Below are 14861 nucleotides of genomic sequence, written 5' to 3' on the forward strand. Positions count from 1 at the left end.
AACGGGGAAGACTCTCTGGATTTCACGAATAAACGTCTAACGGTTCTCTCTTTCCAAGGCAGCGTTTGTCTCGGGTGGCTGGGCTTGGCTGAGCTTACCCCCTTTATATGGCAAAATCCAAACAAGGTGTCTAGGGCTTGGTCAAAAGGTCATTTGAAACCAAGACACAGTTACTTTCATCACTTTTAAAGGTTAACAATCTGTCCTTGCTGAATCAATTTTGCCTAAATTTACTAATATTCATTTGAATGGAATAAAAATGAACCAAAAATTGACTTTTATATTTTGATAATATTATTTACAATTAGTTGTTTTTTAAAAGTTTAAATTTGCCTTTTAACTTAATACCACTATTTTTTTTTATTAAAAATGTATAATAATCGTTTGTTGTTTAACATCCTTCCATTCCATCAATTTTCATAGTCTTGCAAATAAAATGAAATATATTTCATTATTTTACATTATTTGCTTTATGCCAATCATTTTCAAACCATAATTCAATTCTATCGCTAAAGCTCTCTTAAACAAAGCTCAAAAATTTTTAACTTTTGTGCCCCCAGGGCGTAGATAGAGATGGCAAAATGGGCCCGGCCCGAGATCGGGTTAGGGCCAGCATTTTGCTGGCCCATTTAAAGCCGGGCCTATTTGGCCCGGCCCGCTAATCAGCCACAAAACCCCCCCTCAGCCTCGCCTCTCGCCCTCGCCTCTCGCCCTCACCCTCTGCCTTGCCTTCACCATCTGCCTCGCACTCGCCCTCACCTCGCCCTCTGTCTTACCCTCGCCCTCGCCTACACCCCTCGCTCTCGCCCTCACCCTCCCCCTCGCCCTCGCACACGCCCCTCGCTCGCCCTCTGTCTCGCCCTCGCCCTCGCCCTCGCCCCTCAATCACCCTCGTTCGCCTTTTGTCGCCCGCGCCCCTCGCTCTCAATCTCGCCCCTCGCCCTCTGTCGCCCGTGCCCCTCGCTCTAGGCCAAAAATGGTATCAAACAAAAAAAAAAAAATTGGGCGGGCTCGCTTGGCCCGCAGGCCACTTGGTGGCGGGCCGGCTGGCCCAGCCCAGCCCGTTTGCCATCTCTAGACGTAGATCAACTAATAAAGGAAAAATATGTTGGGGTGTTGCTCTTTAAGCCCTCAGATTCCGTGTTTAGTCCTGGCCAGAAGATAGTTCAGCAGACAAAAAGCTATCCTAAAAAATGAAAAATATTTGTCACCCTCACGTTTGTGATTGTATTAGGAGTTGAAATCTGCCCGCTGAATTTCTTAATTTATCTCTTCTGCTAAAATCGTGAAACCAAACAGCGGGGGCGCTCGTAATGATACGTTAACCAAAAAGTTATAACTTTTAAATAGAAAAAGTATAAACTCTCTCACAATTCACAATATTTAATAATGGAGTTATATTTTCCTACGAGTAATGTTAGTTTTTAAGGTATGTTAAGTAATTACCTTATCTTACCACTTATAAATAATAAATCTCTTTTAGTAAGTGGTGTACAAAATTTCGATTTAACCAAACTAAGCCAAACCGAACTAAACAAAGTTGTCAATTCAGTTTGGTTTTAAAATCTGTAAATTTTGATTATTTTGGTTCAGTTCAATTTTTGTGTAAAAAAATTAAAAGAATCGAACCGAATCGACTTAAATTGTTGATTTAGTTTAGTTTTTGATAAGGTTTGGTTCAATTCGATTTTAAATTTTGTAAATTTTGATTATTTTGGTTCAATTCAATTTTCGTGTCGAAAAAAACCAAAATAATCAAATCGACTGAATTTAATAATGACATCATTTTTTGTCCAGAATAAAATAGAAGAATGGAACAAACCGAATTGAACAGAAAAATGCATCTCTTCATCTCTAGTCGTTGTCTTCGATCAATCCCAATTTTCCAACCACCCGACCATTTCCTATTCATCAATATCAGCATTTATTTCTCCCTTTGATTGTTTCCTTCCATCGCAAGCCACTAGTTCTATCGCACCACCATGCTTGGCCATCGACACCAACTTGGCAACCACCATCACCTCAAATGTTGTCTTTGTTTCCTTCAGCAATTTACAATGTCTGGGCATCAATCCCTTTGGTAAGATTTTTGACGACTTTCTCAATTTTCTAGTATATTTAGACACAAGTGAGGGTGGCTATTCTAGACATTAAAACTTAGATTTATTGAAATTCAGTTGTTAAATTCTTTTGATTTTCAAGTATGTGGATCGTTGAGCCAACACTAATCTAACAATCAGTTCCAATCATCCAACGACATTTTTCTAAAAATGCAAGATAATAAAATTAATTTTATATTTATAACAAATCAATTGTTGGATAAAACTAATTTTTGAATATATGAACCACTGCGGTTGGAGAAATCAGATGACCACTTCTAGTTATTGGAGTCACAAGCTGATTCGGTGGCCAGAGGAAACAATAAATCGGAAATTATTTCAGTTTGTTCGGTTTTTATCTGTCTTTTTACGTTTTTCAATTATTTTGATCAATTCATTTTTTTGTATTTTTTTAGTTATTTTGGTTTTCGAGTTGTTTAGTTTTTTTGGTTTATTCGTTTAGATTGATTTGATTTCTTAAAAAAATTCAATTTATTCAATTTTAACATTTGTATCGATTTCATGACTAAACCAACCAAATGGTCATTATCTTTTTACTTAAAAGATATTCAGGCCGCGTTACTTAACTCAAGCCGACCGGTTTCACATTTCTATAATTTTTTTATAATAAATAATTAATGAGATATCAAAAATAGATAAATAAATAAATAATGAGATACCTTAGATATGCCCACCGTGCCACTATGGAGACAAATTTCGTGAATGATTGGGCTTTATAGGTGAGGTGGGTCGAGGCGGCTGCTTCTAACTGGAAGTGAGTCGGATCAGATCTCTGGGCTCCATTTACTCCCATGATTAAGATAACCCCCAAAGAAATTTAATTAATTAACAAAAGAAGCCAAATACATAGAGCAAATGGGGTTTGGTGGAGAAGAAGCATAAACATAATAATAGCAAGTGGGGGAAGGAACTTGCCTTTTCAAAATGATGCTTCTAATGCTCTATCCAATACTCTCCATGATTCTAACTAAAAAGCCATCTTTTCACATCCCCTCTCTAGAGGAAGAGATAAGGCAGGCACACGAGTACTAGTACTGTACTACCATCCATTCATTCATTCATTCTATAAAGCTTGCTTAGTTTAATTAATCAAAAAATGGTGTTCTTTGGTACCTCATTTCTTTTCTTATTCTACACGTAAATATATTTTAATTTTTAGAAACTTTTTGCAGTGGTGTCCGATTCAATGACACGAAAGCGTATGATTCGGGGTTTCTTTTTGGTTTCTCACTATAATTATTAAACTTTGATTTTTGTTAAGATTTGGTTGATTTTTTTTTATTTTTTATCAAATTCTATTAATAAAACTGAAGTGATATATATTAATATAAATTTCAAAATTACTTAATTGTGAAGTTTATGGTAATATTAACATGAATTAATAATGGGGTTTAAAAAATAAATTTAATTAATGAAATATAATAACTTAATTTAATATAAAAATGAAGAGTGAAGAGTTGGTGAAAGAAAGTAAGGATAAGAACCTCTTTACAAATTCTATTTTCAAAAGAATATTTCAAGAACGGCATTTATGCGACATATAATTCCTTCTATGTGGGAATAAATCAATTCCCCTCATTTGGGGACTAATTCTTATGAACTAAATTGTGTTCTCTAGCTATAATAAGTTTTTTAGGCATATAATCCCTTCTATATGAGAATAAATCAATTCCTCTGATTTGGGAACTAATTCTTATGAACTAAGTTATATTCTCTAGCTATAATAAGTTTTCTAGGCATATAATCCCCTTTATGTGAGAATAAATCAAATTTCCTAATTTGGGAACCAATTCTTATGAACTAAGTTGTGTTCTCTAGCCATAATAAGTTTTTATAGAATTTTTAGTATATGCGGAGATGAGAAAACACTCTATATTTATAAAAAAATATTAAATAACAAATTACAAAGTCTCAACATCTTTTAAAATTGAAATTGTCCAGATTTATTTTGTCATTCACAAAAACTTAAGAGATTATTTGGCATGCTTCAATTGAAATGTGCCAAATATTAAGCAAATAATACACAAATTAACCTTAACCGCGACCAAATAATACGAGGGTCACTTACAGCCACTCCTCATAAATCATATACGAATCTAAATCTTGGTGAAAATTGAAAATAGCGTGGAGATGAAGAGGTGGCATTCGATCTTTCAAATAGAACCCAAATCTGTTGTCCTCTTTCCCATCCCTTTGGTTGTCTCATCAATAAAAATAAGTCACATTACCAAACAATTATTATCTAAAACTAACGGTAGAAAACTTAACGTTCTTTTTCTAAAATTCATTTTAAAATTAATAAGAAAAAACCCATTTCTTTCAAATTAAGAGATGAGTTTTTTTAAGACATAATAGTTCTAGATGAAGAGATGAGTTTTTTTCTTATTAATTATATAATGGTTTTTTGAATAAGAAAGTTAAGTTTTATGTCGTTAGTTTGGAATAATCACTATTTGATGATGTATATTAATTTGGTGATATGAAATATTTTCATTTGTGAAACAACACGGGGACATTGATCTAGAACAACAAATCTAAGTTTTTTCAAATATGGGAACATCATATCTAAGTTCTTTCACCTCATCTCAATTTATAATCATTATATTATATACATATATATTAACAATAAGATGTATTTTATATTTAGTATATTTTATTTTTAATTTAAAATATTTTTATTAGTTATATTTTGTAATATTTGATCAATTATTAAAATTATTCATCTTTTAAAATAATTTACATTTATTACAATTTAACCATTACTCATTATGCTTAATTTAATTATTTTTTAATGCATGCCAGTTAAATAAATAAATATGCACTCCCTTGCAATTAATTTTTTTTTAAAATAATGTATTCACTATACATTTTAACTATTGATGTGTTATGAACAAAAAATTATTAAAAGATAAAGAAGCTCAAAAGTCCAAAAGTGAAAGAATACTATCCAAAACATTAACTCAAAATAAATGGTTTTTTTGGGTGTAAAAAGTAAAATTCCTCACCTTAAGAGCTTCCTACATACTGTTTCACGCACGTGGAAGGTAAAATATTATAATCAAGCTCCAAGAGACCAAATTCTCTTGGAGAACCAATAAATTCATTTTGGGTCGGCAGAGGGAGGTAAATCGTAGGCAAACTTTTTTCCCTTACTTAAATCGAGTATCGAACTTATGACCTTACTGGTACTAACCCAACATATCACTTGTTCACCACTTGACTTATGCCTAGAGATTATTTTGTGTGATATTCTATGTTGTGTTGTGTGTTGAAGCATAAAAAAATAGGTATCTTTCCCACAAGGATGGGACACTTAGAAATGATTGTGTGATATTCTTTTATTGATATATTATGTTGTGTGTTGATCAATACAAATATATATTTCACTAATATAGAAATGTCACATAAAATGTCACTTCCAAGTGTTCAAATAAAATTTTGGTATTTTAAAATAAGTTTAATTTAATTTTAATTACATATAATTTTGTTTTTCTATCCAGATACAAGATTTTTTGTTTAAAAAATAAAATATTTTCTACGTTTTTCCCCTATTATTGTCAAATTTGACTATATGATACTTTATTTATTATGTTTTGTTTTAAAAAAATTTAATTATTCAATTTATTTTATCTGATAATTTGTCTTTTAGTAGTATTTTATGTCAAAAATGTTTAATAGTAATTTTCAATATGAAATTATTATGGTAAGATAAAACTTAGCTAAGAATATAAAATAAATTTTAAAAAACAAACAAATTTTTAGTTTTTTATAAATTAATAATGTTCTATAATTACTCTTGATGATGGGTATTACTACAAAGCTCAAAGTGGCCCAACCTTAAGAATTGGGCCCCAGGATAAAAAAGATCCATAAGGAGCTCGCCTCATCTACGGGCCTCTCAACCACAGATCCAAGGCCCAAAGCCCAAAAGGAGCCCATATTGATCCTCGAACCCATCTAACAAATCTAATCTCAACTAACCACTTGGTTCCATCTTAACTATCTATATTCTTATTTCTTAATTGAAATTGGGATTGAGGCCCAAGATAGTCAGTTGGGCCTGAGCCCACCAGAAAGATGGTTGCTCAAAGTGGCCCAACCTTAAGAATTGGGCCCCAGGATAAAAAAGATCCATAAGGAGCTCGCCTCATCTACGGGCCTCTCAACCACAGATCCAAGGCCCAAAGCCCAAAAGGAGCCCATATTGATCCTCAAACCCATCTAACAAATCTAATCTCAACTAACCACTTGCCTCCATCTTAACTATCTATATTCTTATTTCTTAATTGAAATTGGGATTGAGGCCCAAGATTGTCAGTTGGGCATGAGCCCACCAGAAAGATGGTTGCATTTGCACACCAGATTTGGTAAATAAAAAAGCGAGCAAGACTGGTTGGACTATCCCGTACGTCGTGTGGCGGAAAATTGGGCATAAAACGACGTCGATTCAAATGGCTATTAAACGCCTCAGAGGGGCACCTCCTCTGCTAGGGTTAGAAGCCTCTCCTCGTTTTCTCTCGGTGCCTTCAGACGCTCCGCCGCTCTCTCTCTCTCCACTGATCGAACTCGATGGTGTGTATTGCCATCGATTAACCATTGCATCAATCCGTTCTTTTGCTCTTTTACGTATTGGAAATCTCTCTTCTTTTGAGAAGTTGCTAAGTTTTAGATTTTGTAGGCTCCGAAGAAGGAAAAGGCTCCTCCGTCGTCCAAGCCCGCGAAGTCCGGCGGGGGAAAGCAGAAGAAAAAGGTCACCGAATCCATCTCTTATACGTGTTAATCGTGTGTTTTTTTCGGGACTTTTGGTAGTTTTGTTGATTTAGGGAGGTCTGAAAAGGTATAGGAATTGCTTTGTTTTTAATAATTTTGAATTGCAGAAGTGGAGCAAGGGAAAGCAGAAGGAGAAGGTGAACAACATGGTGCTGTTTGACAAGGCCACATACGACAAGCTCCTCTCTGAAGCCCCCAAGTACAAGCTCATCACTCCTTCCATTCTTTCCGATCGGCTGAGGGTATGCTTATTACTCCTATTATTCTCTCTCATTTTTAGCTGAATCGACCATTGAATATACTGGTATTACTTGATGTTATCACGTCACTCGTTAATCGGTATTTTTATCCTTCCGTTTGTTAGTGCTGGTCTGATTTTCATCTAGAACAGAAAGAGAGCCTTCGGATTTATGTTGTGCGGTTATGGTTATGCATTGTTGAAGGCAAATAAAAATTAGCGATTGAATAGAGGAAGCGGGGTTGAGGGTTATGATGGAAGGGTTGGTTGCTTAGAACATGCTTTGTACAAATATGAGGTGATTTGGAGGGGTGGGAACTCCGTTTCAATTCTCTGGTCTTCACGTGATAGATTAGTCCAGTGTTTTGCTTTGGGTGTCAGAGCATAAGCATGCATGTGTAAAATATTTCACAGATTAAGAGGACAATCTTATTACTTTGGGTGGCTGAGTATAGGCATTTTCTCTTTGCATGCTGCCTTGCTCTGGTGGTTTAGGTCTAGCAACCGTGGTGGAGGAGATGTATTCATGCTTGTGTATGCATGCCTAATAGATTATGTGCTGGAAAGAGCAATTCCACTGCTTGCTGCTGGTCCGAAATCTCAATATCTTCTTTTTTGGACATATTTTACAATTCAAAATTATATATAAGAGTTTGCAAATTGTTTGATCTACCCAGTACTTAGATCTAAGTGGTAGGACTCTTGGCCATGGACTGTGGTTCCTTTTCCAACAGTTGGGTGGTACAATCAAATCTATTTCATAATCTATGCTACTGAAAGAAAGTCTGTTGGGTATACTGAGTTTAATGGATTTGTTGCATGAGCATGTACATTGTAGTATGGGTTGATCTTCAACAAGTTGGACACATTGGTCTATTGTCTACATCACATGCCCTTTCCTTTTTCAATTTTTTTCTTCAACCAATGATACTTGGTTAGTTTTCTAGATCGACATAAGAGGCTCTCTCGGCCTTTTTGAGGTGTTGCTTTATTTGTAGGAAAGGTGGAATATATGAAGTTGTTGATTCTTGATCAACCTACTTCCATTTTTTACTTTATGAATTAAGAAAGCTAAGGCCCTGGTCTCTTTGTTGTTTTCAACCCGTTGAGTTTTCAATTTTTCAAAACACTGAAAATATGTTTACATTGCTATTTGCAAAAACATATTTTCGAAAATAAGGAAAAATTTTATAAATAAAACTTGTTTTGGGTGTTTTCAGCCAAAACGAGCTAAAAATACCAAAACACAGAAAACAACCCACCCGACCAAAACCAAATCTCGCACACAAAACCCATTGTCTCTCTCTCTCTCTCCTCTCTTCTCCCTTTCTCTTCTCTACCCTTTCTTCTCAAGTTGTTGCTTATCTCGCCCCGTCGCTGCCGCCAACTCCTCTTTTCTCCTTCATCCTCCATTGCCGGCGGCCACATGAAGCTGACGATGATGGCTTGATGATGCTGATGGCTAAGCAACATCCAAACGACAGCCATGGCAGAGCAATAAAGACCGATGGGTTCTGTGTGCTAGCCTACCAAGTAACATCCAAACGATAGCCAACGGCCATGAAACCACCGGCCACGGTGACCAGTGGCAATTAATTGTGTTTTTGAGTTTTGTTCGAAAATTAAAAATCAAATCTATGAAAATTCAGTCATTAAATCTGGCCCATTTTTGTATATGTTAACTCCCTTGGTTTGGCCTTTCTAATGGTAGGCTCTAATCATGTGAATCTTCGTCCGACGGTGGTTGTTGGCGACGGAGAAGATGCAGGCATGAGAGAGAATAGAAAAAGAAAAAAAGAAAAGAAGGAAAAATAAAGAAAAATTTATTCTTAAATTTAGAAAATAAAATTATATATTTATTTATAATTTTAAAAATGTAGTATATATATTATAATTAAAAATATAGGATAACATATAGTATATTATTAAGTGTATTACACATATTATGTATAATAATATTTAATATAAAATGTTATATTCAAAGGAGTTAATTGTATTATTTAATAATCAAATTTATTGAATAAAATATCATAAAAGAAATTTTTTCAAAATTTCAAAGCAAACCTGTTTTTTAATTTTCTGTTTTAAGAAATAGTTTTTCAAAATGACAAAAAGAATGCATTTTTAAAAATCTAAAAATTGACACTCAAAACACAAAATTGAAAATGAATTCAAAATTTAAAACTAAAAACTGAAATACGTAGAAAACACCACCTAAACATTCAGAAGACAGTCTATCAGGCTGCCAAGGCCCTTCTGTGGGTTTGGTTTAGTGGAGGTGCAGGATCAGAGACTAATACTCCAGACTCTGCCTAGAATGAGTCTGGATGTTACACCATTGTGTTCATTACGAGAACTAGATAACTCTTGACATGCAGTGTTTTGCTGCAGGTCTAAAATCTCATTATTTTCTCTTTAGTCATAATTTAAAATTCGAAGCTAGATTTTGAGTGTGCAAGTTTATTGATCCATTTAGTTGATCCAAAGTAATTCCAACGTGGACTAGCTGAGTTGAATTACATCTGAACTTGGCCATGGAATGTGGGTTTTTGTTTGTTTCATATATTGAGTTTAATGGATCTAGTAGCATGAACATGTACAATGGAAGATGGATTCATTTTGAATAGCTAAACTAGGTAGGTTCTGGACTTTGGTCTTTTTTGTGATTTGTGCTTCTGTCAAGTTTTGTTCTTCAGAAGTGATGACACTTCAACAAGGTGGTGTTGCCTTGTTGTGACTTTGTTGGTCAACTGCCTATGCCTTTTTTTTTGGGTGGGGGGTGGGGGGGAAGAGATCAATCAATAATGTTTGCCAAGTTTTCTTGATCAACCTAAGATGTTTTCCTTCATGTTTTTTTTCTCAAAAGTGTTTATTTGTTTGTAGCAAAGCTAGAGTGAATATTGGTAATATCACCTAGTGGGATTAAGGCTTGTTGTTATTACTGTATATGTAGTTGTACACTGGTAATTGCAAACCAGAATGTATAGTGTACATGTTGTTGCTAGCCTGTGCATTCTGGCTGGTCCTAGGGCCAAATTTTTATTTAAATGGATCCTAAAAAAGCTAAATATTTAGAAGACATTCTAGCTGGCTGCTGAGACACTTTCTGTGGGATAAAACCTAGCACTTTGCTCTCCCATCAGGCAAGGTGCAGGCTTAGAACTTAGAATATAATGATCCAGGCTCTGTATAGGATTACCGCTAGATGTTACACCATTGAGTTTGTATTCATTATGACAAGTAGATAGTCCTGGAGTCTGGTTTCAGTTTAAAAAGCTGCCCCATGAAAAATTGCAAAAAATGTAGAAATTAGCTTCTGTTGATTGGTTACCTCATTGTTGAAACATTACCCGCACCAGTACCGTTGCATTGCACTAATTCCGGTGTGTTATCTGTTGTTAAACTTGCAGATCAATGGATCACTTGCAAGGAAGGCTATAAAAGAACTGATGGCCAGAGGACTGATTAGGATGGTATCTGCCCATTCAAGCCAGCAGATATATACTAGGGCAACTAACACTTAGGTGTCTCATATTTTTTTCCTCGTGAAATTATATGTAGAATGGTTATTTTAAACCCGCTTTGTGTCGAGATTTTGTTATGCTTATGCTACTGGATTTGATGGTCTTGAAGTTGCTCGCAAGGATTTGTTTCTTTTGGGGATTTTTATGGAACCTTTTGAGATTGTTGTTTCTATCTCTACTTCTAGTCTTTGCTTCTTATTCATGGTGTTTATTTAATTGTATTTATTTTTGCGTAAATTAAAGTTAGATTTAGAATTGGAGGGGGGCAATTGGGGATATCATTTGCTTCCTGTTTCTTCTGTCCTTGAGCTATCAAATTCAAATTGCTTGGAAGCAAAATCCCCAATTATATTATTTGTTTTAGGTTCTTGGCTGTGAATTTGAGAAAAGGGGGAATTGGATGACATGAAATCCATTGAACAAGAAGTAACGATGGAGTTAACAAATTGAATATTTACTGCTTTCTTTATTAGCTAACCTAAATGAAGAGTCCCATCTCATGTCTGGCTGGCTGTGTGTGTCTCCGTCTGTCTCGTTACTCTTTGTAGTCTTTTACTCTCGAATAAGTGAAGTCGGTAATAAGTGAGCAAAAAGCAGTAGACGAGGCACGTGAAAGTTGAGGGCATAATTGGTCCGTAGTGTTCATCCTTATTTTCAATTTATCTTTTAGTCTTTAGCAGGTAGCGTTGCATGCAGATGTTCTTCTTATCTTTAATCCCCATATATAATCACAATCCTCTTCCATTAACTTCATTCCAGTTCCAGGATTCGTTTTAACAAAATGACTTAAACAATTAAATTATTTAGTTATTTATTGTTATTAAGTAACCACGCAATTTTTTTAAATATTTTATTTTAAAAAAATGAACAAAATTTAAATTCATAATTTCGTACATTTAGCTTCAAATTAATTATTATACTATTATATTGATCGGTTAGCATTAAGTGAGAGAAGACACTGAATAAGATCTATGAGCCCTCCGATCAAAATTAAAGTTACAAAACAAACATTTTAATGAATAAATAAACCCTTGCACATCATCATCATGTATAAAACATCGTATGAACATTCCCAGCCTTTTCCAATATTTGGCTGACTTTGTCCGTTGAAACATTTGGTTGGATTCAGAAATTCGAAAATCAATCAGTCAACAAATTGGTCAGAGACTGAACCAGTCGTCGTGTTTTATTTTGGTCTTTCCTGTGTTTCTTATAAGTGTTTTAAGGATATAATAATATTAATAATAATAATTTAAGATTTTAGAAGGATAATTAATGTTGTCCATTTGAATATCGTTTATTATTGTATAGATAATTTCGTTGCAATTTTTTATTTGTATGTACTTGATTTTGAGTTTTACTTTATTTTCATCATAAATTTATATTGATATTGTTAATATTGTGGATTTTATTTTTATTTTTTTTGTAATTTTTTGTATCATAGTTTTAATTATTGTATACATATATTTGATAAGTATGCATTTTAATTCAATTCCAATCCAATCATTGTCTCTTGAACTTTTTGATTCTGATGTGCCCAAGAAAGTGAAACTAAATCTAACACAAACTTAAGAGGATCAAGTCTAAAAAGGGAAACCCAAGAGATTTTTTCGACATAGTAGTTCTCAAAAGACCCTTACGAGGGACTCTCCCGAATACCTCTATGAAACCCTTCCAAGAGTCTTTCTTTCGTGCTAGAGATACACTTTCTAAGGGCCTTTCGAATTATGTCCCTCTAAGAATGTGTCAAACGTATTTTTGAAATCTTCACTTGAAAATTCAAAATAAACAATTTTAAAATATATGAATATTCTTTTATCTATTGACATTCAACTTTTATAAATGAAAAGTGATCCCTTTAATTGAGGTATGTATAAAGTTTTATATAAATTATTTGAATATTTTTCTATTTCCTAGTTGATACTAACTTGAGTATTGGATGGTTTGCCCGAGAGACACCGCATGTCTCTAAATATGTTGTGTCTTACAATCTCTCGAGGCTTGAAGATGACTTTTTTACATTAATAAATATATTATTGTATCTTAATAATAATATTTTTCTTTTTTTTCATTTAATACCGATTCAATTTTTAGGGGATTTAAATATTAACATTAACAACAATAAAAAAATAGAATCCTACAAAATCAGCCAGTCTTGGTAGGGTTTTATTTTAAAATCAGAAATAATATTAATAATAATATTTTTGATTTTATTTTTTAAAGAAATCAAAATAATAAATTCTAATTTTCATTTCAGTTTCATTTTATTTCCTTGTCTTGTGAGCATGGTGACAGCTGTTGGAATTGAAAGGAAGAAGAATGAAAAGAAAAATACTAAATAAAACTAAAAAAGTTACAATTATTGATCAATGTGTTAGGTTGCGTTTTTTTTTGCGTTTTTAATTTTTAGTTTTGAGTTTTAAATTCATTTTCAGATTTCTATTTTGATAGTTTATTTTTAAAAAATTAAAAACGTGTTTTTTTTATCATTTTAAAAAATTATTTCTTAAAATAAAAAAATAAAAAATACGTTTAATTTAGAATTTTGAGAAAAATTATTTTATGATAGTTTATTCAATAAATTTGATTATTAAATAATAAAATTAACTCTCTAGAATAAAATTTTACTATTAGAATAAAATAATGAATTTGATTAATAAATTATTGAGTAATAATTTATATTAAATATTATTATACATAATATGTGTAATATACTTAATAATATATTACATGTTATCTTATATTTTTAATTATAATATAAATATACTATATTTTTAAAATTTTAAATAAATATATAATTTTATTTTTAAAATTTAAGAATATTTTTTTTTCTTTTTTAGAGTTAAAACATGAAAAATGGATTGTTTTGGAGTTAGAAATTGTTTTGGCTAAAAACAACCAAAACAACATTTGTTGTTTTGGATTTTCTTTATAAAATATTTTCACATTTTTTAAAATGTCAAATTAAACATATTTTTATTATTTTAAAAAATTAAAAATTAAAAATAACTTAAAAACAAAAAAAAAAAAACGTAAACTTAAGGTTTCATATTTTAAAAACTAAAAATTATCAAAACCCCCTCTTAAAATTGCAATATTTTTCTTTCTTGCCCCCTCACTATAGGTGTCAAAAGAGCCGGTCTGGCCCAGCCCGGTCCGGCCTGAGTCGGCCCATGGGCTTTTTAAAAGGGCCTGGCCCGGCCCAGGCCCTTTTGCCATGGATAGGGCTCGGCCCGGCCCACAGCCCCCCTACAAAGGGGCTAGACCGGGCCGGCCCGTGGGCTAAAGGGCCGAGCTGGGCCCTTAGCCCACAAGGGCTAGCGGGCCAGGCCCAGTGGGCCTGACCCTTTTTTTTTCTTTTTTTAAAATAATTTATTAAAAAATAATACATATAATATATACATATATAAATATCAAAACAATACATATATAAAATTTAATTTTATTATTTTTAAAATATTTTCTATCTTAATTCTTAAGTTTTAAATATTATTTCATTATTTTATATTTCAAAATTCTATATGCCTTATAATTTTTCTTGTGAATTGATATGAAAAATAATGTACATATAAAAAAGATAATGTTTATTTATAATTTAAATATATAAAAAATTTAACTTAAAAATTTTAAATAAATTGATGGTTATTATTTATATATATTGCGAAATTAAATTTTTTAGTATTTAATATCAATAATCACTAAAAAATAACAAAATTAAAAAAAAATGAATAAGGGCACTGGCCCATAAGGGCCCGGCCCATAAGGGCCCAACTGGCCACGGGCCAGGCCATGAGCCTAATTTCTTTGGCCGAGCCCGGCCCCCCAATGGGGGTCGGGCTCGGCCGAGCCCGTTTGAACAGTAACGGGCCGGGCGGCCCACGAGCCGCCCAACCCTTTTGACACCTCTACCCTTCATGCCCAATTCCATACAAATAAAATCTATTTTGATTTTATTACATTAATTATTAGCTTTTAATCTTGTTATTTAATTTAATATTTTTTCTCCTAAGACATGGTGTAAGTGATAAAACTCTCAAATTTTTTTAAGAGTGGCAAGAGATCAATTCTTGGTAGAAACAAAAATATCTCATTTAGTAAGGAATGATCGCGTATCCGTTTAAGAGTGTATAAACTTGCGATCGTATCAAAATTATCTGAAGGCCGAACCAGGGGAGAAAACTGATCTCCTCCAAGATTGAACGACCGAAA

The 14861-nt window shown here is 33.1% G+C and overlaps 1 protein-coding gene across 1 annotated transcript; it reads left to right on the forward strand.

Annotated features, from left to right (window-relative positions):
- Positions 1–6544: 6544 nt before the first annotated feature.
- On the forward strand, positions 6545–10824 carry LOC127802775 (40S ribosomal protein S25-2). Its single transcript, XM_052338796.1, has 4 exons — positions 6545–6692; positions 6799–6870; positions 6998–7132; positions 10539–10824. The coding sequence occupies exons 1-4, from the start codon at positions 6690–6692 to the stop codon at positions 10650–10652; spliced, it is 324 nt and encodes a 107-aa protein (XP_052194756.1). The 5' UTR covers positions 6545–6689; the 3' UTR covers positions 10653–10824.
- Positions 10825–14861: the final 4037 nt, after the last annotated feature.

Source organism: Diospyros lotus, chromosome 5, assembly GCF_014633365.1.
Source record: "Diospyros lotus cultivar Yz01 chromosome 5, ASM1463336v1, whole genome shotgun sequence".
Classification (NCBI taxonomy): domain Eukaryota; kingdom Viridiplantae; phylum Streptophyta; class Magnoliopsida; order Ericales; family Ebenaceae; genus Diospyros; species Diospyros lotus.

Coding starts and splice junctions, on each gene's coding strand:
- LOC127802775 (XM_052338796.1), top strand. Junction 6,871..6,997: donor GGGGAAAGCAGAAGAAAAAG/GTCACCGAATCC, acceptor TTTGAATTGCAG/AAGTGGAGCAAGGGAAAGCA. Junction 7,133..10,538: donor TTCTTTCCGATCGGCTGAGG/GTATGCTTATTA, acceptor TTAAACTTGCAG/ATCAATGGATCACTTGCAAG.